The sequence below is a fragment of the Salmo salar genome, chromosome ssa11 (assembly GCF_905237065.1).
Source record: "Salmo salar chromosome ssa11, Ssal_v3.1, whole genome shotgun sequence".
In the NCBI taxonomy this organism is placed as follows: Eukaryota; Metazoa; Chordata; class Actinopteri; order Salmoniformes; family Salmonidae; genus Salmo; species Salmo salar.
Window position 1 is genome coordinate 81,662,249 of NC_059452.1, and position 17,512 is coordinate 81,679,760.

At 42.6% G+C, this 17,512-nt stretch overlaps 1 protein-coding gene across 1 annotated transcript in view; it reads right to left on the reverse strand.

The window, feature by feature from the left end:
• The window catches only part of LOC106563268 (astrotactin-2), a 533,795-nt gene that overhangs the window by 99,488 nt on the left and 416,795 nt on the right, over positions 1–17,512 (reverse strand). Inside the window, exons 18-19 of the mRNA XM_014128700.2 lie at positions 9,352–9,485; positions 8,656–8,804 (exon numbers count right to left, since the gene is read on the reverse strand). Of these exons, the coding sequence (XP_013984175.2) occupies positions 8,656–8,804; positions 9,352–9,485 (283 nt within the window). The remainder of the gene's footprint in view (positions 1–8,655; positions 8,805–9,351; positions 9,486–17,512) is intronic.

Sequence of the window (17,512 nt, forward strand, 5' to 3'; positions counted from 1 at the left end):
GACGAGCATGGCGCATTTCGTGACAAAAAAATTCTAAATATTCCATTACCGTACTTCGAAGCATGTCAACCGCTGTTTAAAATCAATTTTTATACCATTTTTCTCGTGAAAAAGCGATAATATTCCGACCGGGAAATCGTTTTTTATTACAAAGAGAGTGAAAGTAAAAGCATGCTATCCCCTCATGCACGAGCCTCAGTCTAATGGCCCTCTGATAGAGCACTTGCCAAACGCGCTAATGTGTTTAAGCCTGGGGATGGAATTACATCGTTCAGCTTTTTCCCGCCTTCTGAGAGCCCATGGGAGCCGTAGGAAGTGTCACGTCATGCCAGAGATCGCCTGTATTTGTTAGAGATGATCAAGGAGGGCAAGAAATGGTCAGACAGGCCACTTCCTGTAAGGAATCTTCTCAGGTTTTGGCCTGCCAAATGAGTTCTGTTATACTCACAGACACCATTCAAACAGTTTTAGAAACTTTAGGGTGTTTTCTATCCAAAGCCAATAATTATATGCATATTCTAGTTACTGGGCAGGAGTAGTAACCAGATTAAATCGGGTACGTTTTTTATCCGGCTGTGCAAATACTGCCCCCTAGCCCCAACAGGTTAAAGGCACAGTCAACTTAGTGTATGTAAACTTCTGACCCACAGGAATTGTGATACAGTGAATTATAAGTGAAATAATCTGTCTGTAAACAATTGTTGGAAGAATTACTTGTGTCATGCACAAAGTAGATGTCTTAACCGACTTGCCAAAACTATAGTTTGTTAAAAATAAATTAGTGGAGTGGTTGAAAAACAAGTTTTAATGACTTCAATATGTAAACTTCCGACCTCAACTGTAAGTATTCAGACCCTTTCCTCAGTACCTTGTTGAAGCACCTTTGGCAGAGATTACAGGTTTGGGTCTTCTTGGATATGACGCTACAAGCTTGGCACAACTGTATTTGGGGAGTTTCTCCCATTTTTCTCTGCAGATCCTTTCAAGCTCTGTCAGGTTGGATGGGGAGCGTTGCTGCACAGCTATTTTCAGGTCTCTCCAGAGATGTTAGACAGCGTTCAAGTCCGGGCTCTGGCTGGGCCACTCAAGGACATTCATAGTTTTGTCCCGAAGCCACTCCTGCGTTGTCTTGACTGTGTGCTTAGGGTCGTTGTCCTGTTGGAAGGTGAACCGTCGCCCCCAGTCTGGGGTCCTGAGTGCTCTGGAGCAGGTTTTCATCAAGGATGTCTCTGTACTTTGCTGCTTTAATCTTTGCCTCGATCCTGACTAGTCCCCAGCCCCCGACAAACATATCCACAGCAAGGTCCTGCCATCACCATGCTTCACCGTAGGGATGGTGCCAGGTTTCCTCCAGACGTGACGCTTGGCATGCAGGCCAAAGAGTTCAATCTTGGTTTCATCAGACCAGAGAATCTTGTTTCTCATGGTCTGAGTGTATTTAGGTGCCTTTTGGCAAACTCCAAGCTGGCTGTCATGTGCCTTTTACTGAGGAATGGCTTCCATCTGGCCACTTTACCATAAAGGCCTGATTGGTGGAGTGCTGCAGAGATGTTTGTCCTTCAGGAAGGTTCTCTCATCTCCACAGAAGAACTCTAGAGCGCTCTCAGAATGACCATCAGCATGTTGGTCACCTCCCTGACCAAGGCCCTTCTCCCCCGATTGCTCAGTTTGGCTGGGGTGGCCAGCTCTAGGAAGAGTCTTGGTGGTTCCAAACTTCTTTCATTTAAGAATGATGGAGGCCACTGTGTTCTTTGGGACCTTCAATGCTGCAGAAATGTTTTGGTACCCTTCCCCCAGATCTGTGCCTCGACACAAACCTGTCTCGGAGCTCTACGGACAATTCCTTCGACTTCATGGCTTGGTTTTTGCTCTGAAATGCACTGTCAACTGTGGGACCTTATATAGACAGGTGTGTCCCTTTTCAAATCATGTCCAATCAAGTTAATTTACCACAGGAGGACTCCAATCAAGTTGTCGAAACATCTCAAGGATGATCAATGGAAACAGGATGCACCTGAGCTCAATTTCGAGTCTCATAGCAAAGGGTCTGAATACTTATGTAAATAAGGTACTTCTGTTTTTTATTTGTCATAAATTTGCAAACATTTCAAAAAACCTGTTTTCGCGTTGTCTTTATGGGGTATTGTGTGTAGATTGAGGAGGGTAAACATTTTTTTAAATCCATTTTAGAATGAGGCATTAACATAACAAAATGTGGAAAAACTGAAGGGGTCTGTCACGCCCTGACCTGAGAGAGAGGGTTTGTTTCTCTATGTGGTTAGGTCAGGGTGTGGGGTGGGCATGCTATGTTTTTGTATTTCTTTGTTTTGGGCTGAGTATGGTTCCTAATCAGAGGCAGCTGTCTATCGTTGTCTCTGATTAGGAATCATACTTAGGCAGCCTTTTCCCCACCTGTGTTTGTGGGTTATTGTTATTTCTGTGTGTGTACGGCACAGTGCGTTACGTTTCTTGCTGCGTACCTGTTTATTGTTTTGTTTTCCTTCAATAAAGATGTGGAATTACCAGCACGCTGTGCCTTGGCTCCTTTATGACAGGGAATTTGAAGACAGCACTCGTGACAGGGTCTGAATACTTTCCCGAAGGCACTGTATGTAGCCAAGTTATCGTTACTCATTGTGTATTTATTCCTTGTGTTATTATTTTTCTATTATTTCTCTTTTTTAATCTCTGCTTTGTTCAGAAGGGCCGGTAAGTGAGCATTTCACTGATAGTCTACACCTTTTGTTGACGAAACATGTGACAAATAACATTTAATTTGATTTGTTGTTGATCTAAGAACCAGGGGATGATACATATCTCTAAGAGAAGAGGTAAACAATAACACCTCTAAGAGAAGAGGTAAACAATAACATCTCTAAGAGAAGAGGTAAACAATAATATCTCTAAGAGAAGAGGTAAACAATAACATTTCTAAGAGAAGAGGTAAACAATAATATCTCTAAGAGAAGAGGTAAACAATAACATCTCTAAGAGAAGAGGTAAACAATAATATCTCTAAGAGAAGAGGTAAACAATAACATCTCTAAGAGAAGAGGTAAACAATAATATCTCTAAGAGAAGAGGTAAACAATAACATCTATAAGAGAAGAGGTAAACAATAATATCTCTAAGAGAAGAGGTAAACAATAACATCTCTAAGAGAAGAGGTAAACAATCAGAGAGGAAGGGGGATGTGGGTGCTTATTGCCATTCAAAGGATAGGGGGCTTTTAGGTTCTCCTTCAGGCTCTGAGACTGGGCCTCATGCCCTTACCTGTGGAGACCCAAGGCTTACTGATGGTCTGCCCGGGTGGGGATCGTAGATCGGGCGGATCACGAGCATATAAACGGTAGTGTTTATGTACTGAGGTCTAGGCCGACTAGGCCACTGTCCAAGCATTTCAAAGAGAGTCAGTCCATCTCAGACCATCACTGCTGCTGCTCTTGACCTTGCCAGGGAGAGTAGGTTTTCTCTCTGGTTCGATTTGAGTAAAAGATAGATTTGAGGATTGAGAATTGAAAAGGGAGATAGGTGTTGATGGTTCGTGCAGATGTGAGATCAGATCAGGGTGGTGCTACAGCTTGCTCTCACTAAGCCTCCCAAAGAACAAGATGAGACGGATAAAAGAAGGGAGTAGTACAGCAGAAGATATGGGAGTATACAGTACCAGTCAAAAGTTCTGACACACCTACTTATTCAAGAATTTTTCTTTATTTTTACTATTTTCTACATTGTTGAATAATAGTGAAGACATCAAAACTATGAAATAACACATATGGAATCATGTAGTAACCAAAAAAGTGTTAAACAAAGCAACATCCATTTTATATTTTAGATTCTTCAAAGTAGCCACCCTTTGCCTTGATGGCAGCTTTGCACACTCTTGGCATTCTCTCAACCAGCATCATGAGGAATGCTTTGACAACTGTCTTGAAGGAGTTCCCACATATGCTGAGCACTTGTTGGCTGCTTTTCCTCCACTCTGAGGTCTAACTCATCCCAAACCATCTCAATTGTGGACATGTCATTTGATGCGGCACTCCATCACTTTCCTTCTTGGTCAATAGCCCTTACACAGCCTGGAGGTGTGTTTTGGGTCATTGTCCTGCTGAAAAACAAATGATAGTCCCACTAAGCGCAAACCAGATGGGATGGCGTATTGCTGCAGAATGCTGTGGTAGCCATGCTGGTTAAGGGTGACTTGAATTCTAAATAAATAATAGACATTGTCACCAGCAAAGCATGTCCACACCATCACAACTCCTCCTCCATGCTTCACGGTGGGAACCACACATGCGGAGATCATCCGTTCACCTACTCTGCATCTCACAAAGACACAGCGGTTGGAACCAAAAATCTCAAATTTGGACTCATTAGACCGAAGGACAGATATCCACTGGTCTAATGTCCATTGCTCGTGTTTCTTGGCCCAAACAAGTCTCTTCTGAAGAGTTGATGTTGAGATGTGTCTGTTACTTTAACTCTGTGAAGCATTTATTTGGGCTGCAATTTCTGAGGCTGTTACTCTAATGAACGTATCCTCTGCAGCAGAGGTAATTCTGGGTCTTCCTTTCCTGTGGCGGGCCTTATGAGAGCCAGTTTCATCATAGCGCTTGATGGTTTTTGCGACTGCACTTGAAGAAACTTTCAAGGTTCTTGCAATTTTACGGATTGTCTGACCTTCATGTCTTAAAGTAATGATGGACTGCCATTTGTCTTTGAATATTTGAGCTGTTCTTGCCATAATATGGACTTGGTCTTTTACAAAATAGGGCTATCTTCTGTATACCCCCCTACCTTGTCACAACACAACTAATTAGCTCAAAGGCATTAAGAAGGAAAGAAATTCCACAAATTAACTTTTAACAAGGCACACCTGTTAATTGAAATGACTTCCAGGTGACCACCTCATGAAGCTGGTTGAGAGAATCCCAAGAGTGTGAAAAGCTGTCATCAAGGCAAAGGGTGGCTACTTTGAAGAATATAAAATATATTTTGATTTGTTTAACCTGTTAGGGCTAGGGGGCAGTATTGACACGGCCAGATAAAAAACGTACCCGATTTAATCTGGTTACTACTCCTGCCCAGTAACTAGAATATGCATATAATTATTGGCTTTGGATAGAAAATACCCTAAAGTTTCTAAAACTGTTTGAATGGTGTCTGTGAGTATAACAGAACTCATATGGCAGGCCAAAACCTGAGAAGATTCCATGCAGGAAGTGGCCTGTCTGACAAGTTGTGTTTCATCTTGGCTCGTTTTATTGAAGACTGAGGATCTTTGCAATAACGTGACACTTCCTACGGCTCCCATAGGCTCTCAGAGCCCGGGAAAAAGCTGAACGATATCGAGGCAGCTTCTGGCTGAAACACTTTATCGCGTTTGGCAAGTGGCCGATCAGAGTACTATGAGCTTAGGCGCGTGCCCGAGTCGACCGAATGCTTTATTTTCTTTCGTCTGTTTACCTAAACGCAGATTCCCGGTCGGAATATTATCGCTTTTTTATGAGAAAAATGGCATAAAAATTGATTTTAAACAGCGGTTGACATGCTTCGAAGTACGGTAATGGAATATTTAGAATTTTTTTGTCACGAATTGCGCCATGCTCGTCACCCTTATTTACCCTTTCGGATAGTGTCTTGAACGCACGAACAAAACGCCGCTGTTTGGACATAACTATGGATTATTTTGAACCAAACCAACATTTGTTATTGAAGTAGAAGTCCTGGGAGTGCATTCTGACGAAGACAGCAAAGGTAATAACATTTTTCTTATAGTAAATCTGACTTTGGTGAGTGCTAAACTTGCTGGGTGTCTAAATAGCAAGCCCTGTGATGCGGGGCTATCTACTGAGAATATTGCAAAATGAGCTTTCACCGAAAAGCTATTTTAAAATCGGACATATCGAGTGCATAGAGGAGTTCTGTATCTATAATTCTTAAAATAATTGTTATGCTTTTTGTGAACGTTTATCGTGAGTAATTTAGTAAATTCACCGGCAGTGTTCGGTGGGAATGCTAGTCACATGCTAGTCACATGCTAATGTAAAAAGCTGGTTTTTGATATAAATATGAACTTGATTGAACAAAACATGCATGTATTGTATAACATAATGTCCTAGGGTTGTCATCTGATGAAGATCATCAAAGGTTAGTGCTACATTTAGCTGTGGTTTGGGTTTATGTGACATTATATGCTAGCTTGAAAAATGGGTGTCTGATTATTTCTGGCTGGGTACTCTGCTGACATAATCTAATGTTTTGCTTTCGTTGTAAAGCCTTTTTGAAATCGGACAGTGTGGTTAGATTAACGAGAGTCTTGTCTTTAAAATGGTGTAAAATAGTCATATGTTTGAAAAATTGAAGTTTTTGCATTTTTGAGGAATTTGAATAACGCGCCACGGGATTACACTGGCTGTTGAGTAGGTTAACACTTTTTTGCTTACTACATGATTCCATATGTGTTATTTCATAGATTTGATGTCTTCACTATTATTCTACAATGTATAAAATAGTAAAAATAAAGAAAAACCCTGGAATGAGTAGGTGTGTCCAAACATTTGAATGGTACTGTATGTCAACAGGGAACATAGGAATAGGATCATACAAAATAAGGAGTTGTAGAAGGTTATGCTTAGGATAATGTACATTAAAAAAAAAATCCCAAGGTGCGGGTCAGGTGAAGACTAGAAGATCATTGCATTTTTGAGTTTTTAACCCAAGGTGCAATCCATCCAATCCTACCTTAATACCTCCTCAATATCTCCAAAGTCATTCCAAGCCTAATGAATCCTTTTGACATTACTGATTTTATCTGTATCAAACAACCTGATCTGGATGTTGCTTCACCTGACCAACCCAATACCGCCTAAAGCCCATGGACTTTCATATCTTGCCGATGTAGGTATATTTTTTAATGCAAAAGCCATTTAGTTTCCAATGGATTTAACTACTAGAGGGACACATACCTGCTACAAAACTTCAGATATATGAGGTATTAAACTGACTCCAGTTTTAAAGAGCACTCAATTCACTTGGCAGGTGTATGAAAGCTGGGGTGTGGCCCAGATCGGAGCGGTCTGCTTTTGATCATCCGGTGCTTCTCTGTGGAAGTCTCATCTGTGGTTTAAAGCCTCCAGGTGATCAGGGACTGGGGCTCTTTATATCTATCCCGGTTCTGTTTTTAAAATAAAACAACTTTTTCTTCCCCTAGAAAGGACTTCAATGCAAGGTCTTGAAACCAAACGATTCGCCATGGGTATAGAAGATATGAATTTCCATGGATGGAATTGGACATTGTGAAAAAACAATACTAGTCCGGATTTGCGTAGCCATCTGAACTCGCTGACACTTGTTGTCTTTCCCCTAAGCAGGTTAGGTTATCACTGGCCGGGCAGACAGTCTCCTCTTCCCAAGTCTTGGAGAGAATAATAAGAATAATAAGTCCCCATTATTCCATAAATCCCCCTCTCCGACCACGTCCAACTTTGTATCAGCACGGTAGATCCCCCAGTTTGGAGAACAATGGAGGGTTTGATTCTGTCCCTCCTGTAAAACTGGGAGCCACTCAAAGGGTTGTTTTGATGGTTTATTATAGACGACCCAGAAGAAGTTTCCAATAGAGAGAACCTGAGCGATGCCATGCCAACGCTTCTCTCCCCTTCTCACCTTGATTACACACACCAAGATGATATCTGGGAATCCAAGACTCCCACAACAATGAAATCCTTTGTTGTGATTGCAACATGTGTTTCAGGGAACACACACACACACACACACACACACACACACACACACACACACACACACACACACACACACATACAATAAAAGTCAGGGCTTTTTTTTTACTACAGACAAATCAATGTCAGTCCAACTTTTCTTGGCTTTCTGGAGGAATTTGGAGAGTTTGAGAGAGAGTTGGAGAGAGAGAGAAAGAGAACAAGAGCGAGATGAGAGACAATAACAGTGAAAGAGACACACTATAGACTAAGAAAACAGAGAAGGAGAGAGACATTGAGATAGAAGATAAAGAGGTAAATAGAGAGAAAGATATTGTTCACATTCTTATCTGTATCCTGGACTGCTCTGACGCAGAGGTGAGTCACACAAACGCCATCTGCCCTGTCCCTACCACACCCCTGCCAGGATGCCTATCTGTGCCCGCTCTGGCTTTTGGGCCCGGCTCATCAGCTCTCCTCCTCTCCTCCTCCCAGGTGTGAATGATCACCTGTCCGCGTGGCCGATGACTAAAGCTGGCTATTTCCACCAACGCACCTCCTCTCTTCTCCTTTATTAAATCCCTATCACCCAAAGCTCTGACTCACTACCCCAGACTTACACACTTAGGGGTCAGCGTTAATTATGGCCCCTGTCACATAGCCTAGCCTCATCCTCTCATCCTCTCCTGTCTTCCCCCTCCCACACACCACCCACCTCCTTTCCCCCCGTTCTTCCCTCCGGTTCACCCACCAAGTGTCTAACCTTGTCTGTGAGAGCAGGCCTCCACAGATCAGCAGAGCAAACAGTTAGATAATGTGGCTCGTCACTGGTAAATAAGCTCATTAATGTCCCTTTGGCTTTGTCATAGGATAAACAATTGTCAATAACTGATGTAGGTTGGACCAAAGTGAAATATACTAGCGGCCTACCTACCTGTGTAGATCTCTGCCTCCGAGGGGTCCTCCACCCGCTTATGCTGGATGATGTAATCAGACACCTTGTAGCCAATCAGGGGCTCCACATCCAGCCACTCCAGGGCCACCATGGTGCTGGAGGGCTCTAGGTGAGGGGCCAGTCTGAGCCTGACACAGACAGAGAGAGGAAGGAGGTGGGTCACCTTAATTCAATAACAATATTTGAAGTCAACAGCACTGAGGACTAGTTTCCCGGGAACATTAAGCTTACTCCTGAGAATCTCAGTTAAAAGTGTTTTTAGTCCAGGACTAGGCTTACTTTGTGTCGGGGAAAGCAACCCTACGAGTCTGTTAATAAAATGTTGAGACCAGATATAGGGAGCAAGTTGGAATCATCAATGCATCCTTTCGACAAATCAAACAAGCAAGTAGGTCCATTCAATTTAATGTGGAAATCCACCGGAGAGCCATTGCTCATCCAATGCCTTGTATCTCTCTCCAAAAGTTCTGATGGTTTCAATAGCTGGGGTGTATGATGACTCAAAACAGAGCTGGGGTAAGAGAACAAGATACACTATTATTTCTTGAGAGTGAGCACTGGGGTGTTTGGACTGGCCTACAGCAATTAAAGGTTGGTCCCAGCCCTAGGGATGGTTGTTACAACTCCAACAGTTCTCCCTAGGCTTGGATAGATGGGAGGTAGGCTCTGACTTACACAGGCTGCCTCAGGGGACTGCAGTTGGGAAGGCCGTCTTTGCTGAAGGCACTCAGGTCACAGCGACACCAGTTGTCGATGACATCTCCCTTGCCTGCACACCAGTATGAGCTCATTGTGGCACTCTTGAAGGCCTGTGAAAGGTAACAGGTGAGACAAATGCAATTATCTTCCGTACATTGCCCTTCTGTAACGGCTTGAGTTATCCAGGCTCCAAGATGCCTGTTGCTACCCCTGTACGTGTCCCAACCACCCCGACCCCCCCACCCCACCGATGTCTGCCCCGGAATCATCACACAGTCACACACTGGGGGCTCACAGGTTTTGTCACCTCCGCCACCGGAAGAGTCGCGGCGGCGAGGGTCTGATGATATGTGAGTGAGTAGCCTTGGAGAACATGTCATGTTCATGTCTTGTTTTAATTGGGAATGGTGACACATAAAGGTCAGTGTGTGTGTGTGTGTGTGTGTGTGTGTGTGTGTGTGTGTGATAGAGAGAGAGAGAGAGCAAGTTAAACAGAGAAAGAATATTACTTCTCTAAGAGGTCAAAAGGCCAAAAAGATATGCATTTCCTCAATCTCATTAAACTGAAACATCGTCAAGATCATGAGTGTGTACCACTTCAACTCAAACTAATTGGCAGGTAGCCTAGTGGTTAGAGCGATAGGCCAGTAACCGAAAGGTTGCTGGATTGAATCCCTGAGCTGACAAGGTAAAAATCTATCGTTCTGCCCCTGAGCAAGGCAGTTAACCCACTGTTCGCTGGGCGCTGTTCATGCTGATTTGAGGCAGCCCCCTGCATCTCTTTGATTCAGAGGGGTTGGGTAAAATGCAGAAGACACATTTCAGTTGAAGGCATTCAATTGTACAACAGACTAGGTATCTTCCTTTCCTTTTTAAATTGTTCTGTTTCATCAGGCCAACCAAATGCCAATATTACCGTTAAAGTGATCAAATAAGGTGACGTCAGTGCTTTGGCAAAGGAGAGTTCAGGGGAGTTCGCAGGCACTTTGGCTCCCTGTCACACCGGCCAATCAATGGAGCACTTAGTTATTTATGTAAGCAATTGGTTGACTGCGCCGACCCGCGCAGACTGCTGAGGGACACGCTTGATCGAGGTCATCAAACACCTGCACAGAGACACCAGAAAACATCCAGAATCCAGTCATCCAGAGGAGAGGTCACCGAATGTGTCTTAAAGGCATTGTCAGTTTTGTTTTTCAAATTTGCTTTGGACTACTGACTGTCCAAACATCTGTCCTTGAGCTGTTTTGGTCTATTAATGTTCTGTATTATGTCATGTTTCATGTTTTGTGTGGACCCTAGGAAGAGTAATTGCTGCTTTCGTAACAGGTAATGGGGATCCTAATCAAATACCAAATGCCAGACAGCAAGTTACAAGTGACCAAATCGGATTTGTGTGTGTTCAGACAGCAGTCATTTGCTGACATGCCTAAGCTAGTTGTCATAGTAACGACGAGTGTGTGCGCAGTGGTATAGGCTTATTGGTGGTGATCGTGCTTCCTATCACTCAGAAGTTATGTAGCAAGCTAAGGTGACAACAATGTCTGCCATGGATGTTTCCCAGTTGCTTAGAATGTTCAAAATCATAGTGTAAGAAGACCTTTAAAACATCGAAGGATAAGATGATCCAACTTTCAAAAATATTATTTTTGGATATGCGAAATAACAGTCTAAAAACCACTTGACGGCAAATAAATCAGATTTGACCATTCAGACACAAGTCACATGGCCAATAATCAGAATTGTATCAGACTTCAAACCACCTAGGTGATTTGAAATGTGGCTTGAAATATCAGATTCCATGTCCTACAACAGTCAGAATGAGAGGGGCAAGTCAACAGATGAGAAGTTCTTTCCCAGAGAATAGATGGTCAGGTCCAAACTCATTCACAGCTTATATTTGCTCGACCAGATACATGAGGAGCAGAGAGGAATCCCCAAATACTGCACCAATTATGTTTTAGGTTAAATCAGCTTCCTGGTCTGAATGAGCCTGACCTCAGACAAGGAGAACTACACCAGTCTAATGGGGAAGGACACACACCAGCTGGTGTGCTTTGAGATCTCGCCCAGAGGGGCAGCACCATCACCATGGACCGCTGTCGCCAGGGACGACTGAATTCTAGAGAATGTTATCCTCCTCGCAATCTCCAAAATACAACAGCCACAAGACAACTTTGTTTGCCCGTCGTAAAGGACCATTCACCGAAACTGATATAGCTAGCTAACAACCTCCTTTTGCACGTGGGGAAAAAAATTGTGGACAGAGACTTGCTAGCTACGTAGCTAGCTAGCTGGAATTTTCTACAAGGAATCTGCCCCCCTGTCTCTCCCTGTCTGGCATAGGTACCCCAGCCACACTCCCCCCTCTCTCCCGAGATTTCACTCGCCTCCAGCACACATGCATTTACACACACACGCAGACTTTTTAGGTAGGCTAATTAACTTGTGAAGCTTATTATGTGAGCTTACTCAGAAACACTTTAATTAACTAGTATAGGCCTACTATTTATTGATTGATTGTATTACTGCTGATGAAATGTGCATGTACACCCTGGCCCATCTACTGTTGCTAGCCTCAATTCTGACTTGTGTTCTGATATTTGTTTCACTGATTTCTGCTCTTGTAAAAGCCTGGGTTTTCGGCACATTAACACTAGAAGCTTATTACCTCAAATTGAAAGTGTGGGTTCACTGCTCCAATCCAGATGTGTTTGTCATTGCTGAGACGTGGTTAAGAAAGAGTGTTTTGAACACTGCTGTTAACCTTTCTGGTTATAACCTTTTTTTTGGCAAGACAGATATTCCAAAGGTGGTGGAGTGGCAATCTTTACCAAGGAACACATGTGCTCGGTTGTCTCCGACAAATCTGTCCCCAAACAATTTGATTTGCTGGTTTTAAGCATTAAACATTCAAATAGCTCTTTGTTGACTGTTGCACCATCAGCACCAGCCTGTACCCTACCTGCCCTAAGCTCTCTCCTGGCCCCTTACACTAAGTCTGAATTTGTCCTGTGACCTAAACTGGGACATGATTAAACCACCTGACCAAGTCCTAAAGCAACGGGACTCCCTAAATCTTTCTCAGATTATTACCAATCCCACAAGGTATGACTCCAAATACCCAGAAAAGGCTACTCTCCTTGATGTTATCCTCACAAATAATCCTAACATAAATCAATCTGGTGTTTTCTGTAATGACCTTAGTGATCACTGTTTTACAGCCTGTGTTCGTAATGGCTGCTCAGTGAAATGACCTGTCCAGATATGTCATAGATGCTTGCTAAAAAACTTTCATGAGCAAGCCTTCCTTCATGACCTGGCCTCTGTACATTTGGAAAGAATCAGCTTGATCCCCTCTGTCGAAGATGCTTGGACCTTCTTTTATAATATTTTCAGTGGTATTGTTAACAAACACGCCCCTCATAAAGAAAATGTAGAATTAAAAACAGGTTCAGCCCCTTGTTTCACCGTGATCTGGCAGGGTTACTCCAACTCAATGATTTCATTTGGTGAAAGGCTAGGCACACGCATACTCAGGCTGATTGGCTCTCGTTCAGGCAAATGAGAAATAAGTGCACTCAGGCTATCCGGAAGGCCAAAGTTAGTTACTTTCAGGAGCAGTTCTCTCTCTGTGGGTCTAACCCCAAGAAGTTCTGGAAAATGGTTAAAGACCTGGAGAATAATCCCTCCTCCTCACAGATCCCCATGTCCCTTAATGGTGATGATGTGATTGTTACTGACAAGGAGCACATCGCTGAACTCTTTAATCACCACTTCATTAAGTCATGATTCCTATTTGACTCAGTCATGCCTCATTGTCTATCATTTCCTCATCTCCCACCCATCCCTTCTAATGTGACTAGCCCCGATGCTCCTCCCTCTTTTTCCCCTGCCCCGCTACAAAGTTTCTCCCTGTAGGCAGTCACTGAGTCTGAGGTGCTAAAGGAGCTCCTTAAACTTGACCCCAAAAAACATCTGGGTCAGATGGTTTAGATCCTGTCTTCTATAAGGTTGCAGCCCCTATCATCACCAAGCCTATCTCTGACCTTTTTACCTGTCTCTCCTCTCTGGGGAGGTTCCCATTGCTTGGAAGGCAGCCATTGTGCATTTATAATTTAAAGGGAGAGATCAAGCTGATCCTAACTGTTATAGGCCAATTTCTATGTTGCCCAGTTTATAAAAAGTGTTGGAAAAACTTGTTCATAATAAACTGACTGGATTTCTTGATGTCTATAGAATTCTCTCTGGAATGCACTCTGGTTTCCGCTCAGGTTATGGATGTGCCACTGCAACCTTAAAGGTCCTCATGATGTCACCATTGCCCTTGATTCTAAGCAATGTTGTGCTGCTATTTTTATTGACTTGGCCAAAGCTTTTGATACGGTAGACCATTCCATTCTTGTCAGCCGGCTAAGGAGTATTGTCTCTGAGGGGTCTTTGGCCTGGTTTGCTAACTACCTCTCTGAAAGAGTGCAGTGTATAAAGTCAGAACATCTGCTGTCTCAGCCACTGCCTGTCACCAAGGGAGAACCCCAACGCTCGATCATAGGCCCCACGCTCTTCCCAATTTACATCAACAACAAAGCTCAGGCAGAAGGAAACTCTCTCGTCCATCTGTATGTAGATGATACAGTCTTATACTCAGCTGGCCCCTCCCTGGAGATTGTGCTAAACGCTCTACAACAAAGCTTTCTTAGTGTCAAACAAGCTTTCTCTGCCCTTAACCTTGTTCTGAACACCTTCAAAACAAAGGTAATGTGGTTTGGTAAGAAGAATGCCCCCTCTCCCCACCATTGTGATTACTACCTCTGAGGGTTTAAAGCTTGAGGTACTCACCTCATACAAGTACTTAGGAGTATGGCTAGACAGTACACTGTCCTTCTCTCAGCACATATCAAAGCTGCAGGTTCAGGTTAAATCTAAACTTGGTTTCCTCTATCGTAATCAGATGACCATCCTACCCATGCTAGATTACAGAGACTTCATTTATAGATCGGCAGGTAAGGGTGCTCTTGAGCGGCTAGATGTTCTTTACCATTTGGCCATCAGCTTTGCCACCAATGCTCCGTATAGGACACATCACTGCCCTCTAAACTCCTCTGTAAATTGGTCATCTCTGTATACCAGTCACAAGACCCACTGGTTGATCATTATTTATAATAACCTCTTAGGCCTTACTCCACCCATCTGAGATACATACTGCAGCCCTCATCCTCCACATACAACACCCGTTCTGCCAGTCACATTCTGTTAAAGGTCCCCAAAGCACATGCATCCCTGGGTCGCTCCTCTTTTCAGTTCGCTGCAGCTAGTGACTGGAACGAGCTGCAAAAAATACTCAAACTGGACTGTTTTATCTCCATATCTTCATTCAAAGACTCAATCATGGACACTCTTACTGACAATTGTGGCTGCTTTGTGTAATGTATTGTATTACCTTCTTGCCTTTGTGCTGTTGTCTGTGCCCAAAAATGTTTGTACCATCGTTTGTGCTCCTACCATATTGTGCTGCTGCCATATTGAGTTGCTACCATGTTGTTGTCATGTGGTGTTGCTACCATGCTGTGTTGTCATGTGTTGATGCCATGTTATGTTGTTGTCTTAGGTCTCTCTTTGTGTAGTGTTGTGGTGTCTCTCTTGTCGTGAGGTGTGTTTTGTCCTATATACAGTTGAAGTTGGAAGTTTACATACACTAAGGTTGGAGTCATTAAAACTGGTTTTTCAACCACTCCATAAATTTCTTGTTAACAATCTATAGTTTTGGCAAGTCGGTTAAGACATCTACTTTGTGCATGACACAAGTAATTTTTCCAACAATTGTTTACAGACAGATTATTTCACTTATAATTCACTGTATCACAATTCCAGTGGGTCAGAAGTTTACATACACTAAGTTGACTGTGCCTTTAAACAGCTTGGAAAATTTCAGAAAATGATGTCATGGCTTTAGAAGCTTCTGATAGGCTAATTGACATAATTTGAGTCAATTGGAGGTGTACCTGTGGATGTATTTCAAGGCCTACCTTCAAACTCAGTGCCTCTTTGCTTGACATCATGGAAAAATTAAAAGAAATCAGCCAACACCTCATGAAATTTTTTTTAGACCTCCGCAAGTCTGGTTCATCCTTGGGAGCAATTTCCAAACGCCTGAAGGTACCACGTCCATCTGTACACACAATAGTACGCAAGTATAAACACCATGGGACCACACAGCCGTCATACCGCTTAGGAAGGAGATGCGTTCTGTCTCCTAGAGATGAACGTACTTTGGTGCGAAAAGTGCAAATCAATCCAAGAACAACAGCAAAGGACCTTGTGAAGATGCTGGAGGAAACAGGTACAAAAGTATCTATATCCACAGTAAAACGAGTCCTATATCAACATAACCTGAAAGGCCGCTCAGCAAAGAAGAAGCCACTGCTCCAAAACCGCCACAAAAAAAGCCAGACTACGGTTTGCAACTGCACATGGGGACAAAGATCGTACTTTTTGGAGAAATGTCCTCTGGTCTGATGAAACAAAAACAGAACTGTTTGGCCATAATGACCATCGTTATGTTTGGAGAAAAAAGGGGGAGGCTTGCAAGCCGAAGAACATCATCCCAACCGTGAAGCACGGGGGTGGCAGCATCATGTTGTGGGGGTGCTTTGCTGCAGGAGGGACTGGTGCACTTCACAAAATAGATGTCATCTTGAGGTAGGACAATTATGTGGATATATTGAAGCAACATCTCAAGACATCAGTCAGGAAGTTAAAGCTTGGTTCCAAATGGGTCTTCCAAATGGACAATGACCCCAAGCATACTTCCAAAGTTGTGACAAAATGGCTTAAGGACAACAAAGTCAAGGTATTGGAGTGGCCATCACAAAGCCTTGACCTCAATCCTATAGAACATTTGTGGGCAGAACTGAAAAAGTGTGTATGTAATTGAGTGTATGTAAACTTCTGACCAACTGGAAATGTGATGAAATAAATAAAAGCTGAAATAAATCATTCTCTCTACTATTATTCTGACATTTCACATTCTTAAAATAAAGTGGTGATCCTAACTGACCTAAAACAGGGATTTTTTTACTAGGATTAAATGTCAGGAATTGTGAAAAACTGAGTGGCTAAGGTGTATGTAAAGGTGTATGTAAACTTCTCACTTCAACTTTTTTTTTTAATCCCAGCCCCCGTCCCCGCAGGAGAACTTTTGGTAGGCCATCATTGTAAATAAGAATTTGTTCTTAACTGACTTGCCTAGTTAAATAAAGGTTAAATAAAAATAAAAAATAATAATAATTGGCTTTTCAGACTGCAGGAAAAATAACAGATTCGAATCGGATATGCAAAATAATAAGATTTCTGCTTAAGAGCATTGTACACCTGCAATGTACAATATTTGCCCATAATTAAAAAATTATTCAAGCTCTGTCAAGTTGGTTGTTGATCATTGCTAGATAGCCATTTTCAATGCTTGCCATAGATTTTCAAGCCAATTTAAGTCAAAACTGTAACAAAGCCACTCAGGAACATTCAATGTCATCTTGGTAAGCAAATTCAGTGTATATTTCGCCTTATTTTTTAGATAATTGTCCTGCTGAAATGTGAATTTGTCTCCCAGTGTCTGTTGGAAAGCAGACTGAACCAAGTTTTCCTCTAGAATTTACCCTGTGCTTGGCTCTATTCCGTTTCTTTTATCCTAAAAAACTCCCTAGTCCTTGCAGATGACTAGCATACCCAGAACATGATGCAGCCACCACCATGCTTGAAAATATGAAGAGTGGTACTCAGTGATGTGTTGTTTTGGATTTGCCCCAAACATAATGTTAATTGCTTTGCCACATTTTTTGCAGTATTACTTCAGTGCCTTGTTGCAAGCAGGATGCATGTTTTGGAATATTTATAATATGTACAGGCTTCTTTCTTTTTACTCTGTGAATTAGGTTAGTATTGTGTAATAATTACAATGTTGTTGATCCGTTTTCTCCTATCACAGCCAATTAACTCTGTAACTTTTTTAAAGTCACCAAGCCTCTCCGGCAACTGAGTTAGGAAGGACGCCTGTATCTTTGTAGTGACTGGATGTATTGATACACCTTCCAAAGAGTAATTAATGACTTCACCATGCTCAAAGGGATATTCAATGTCT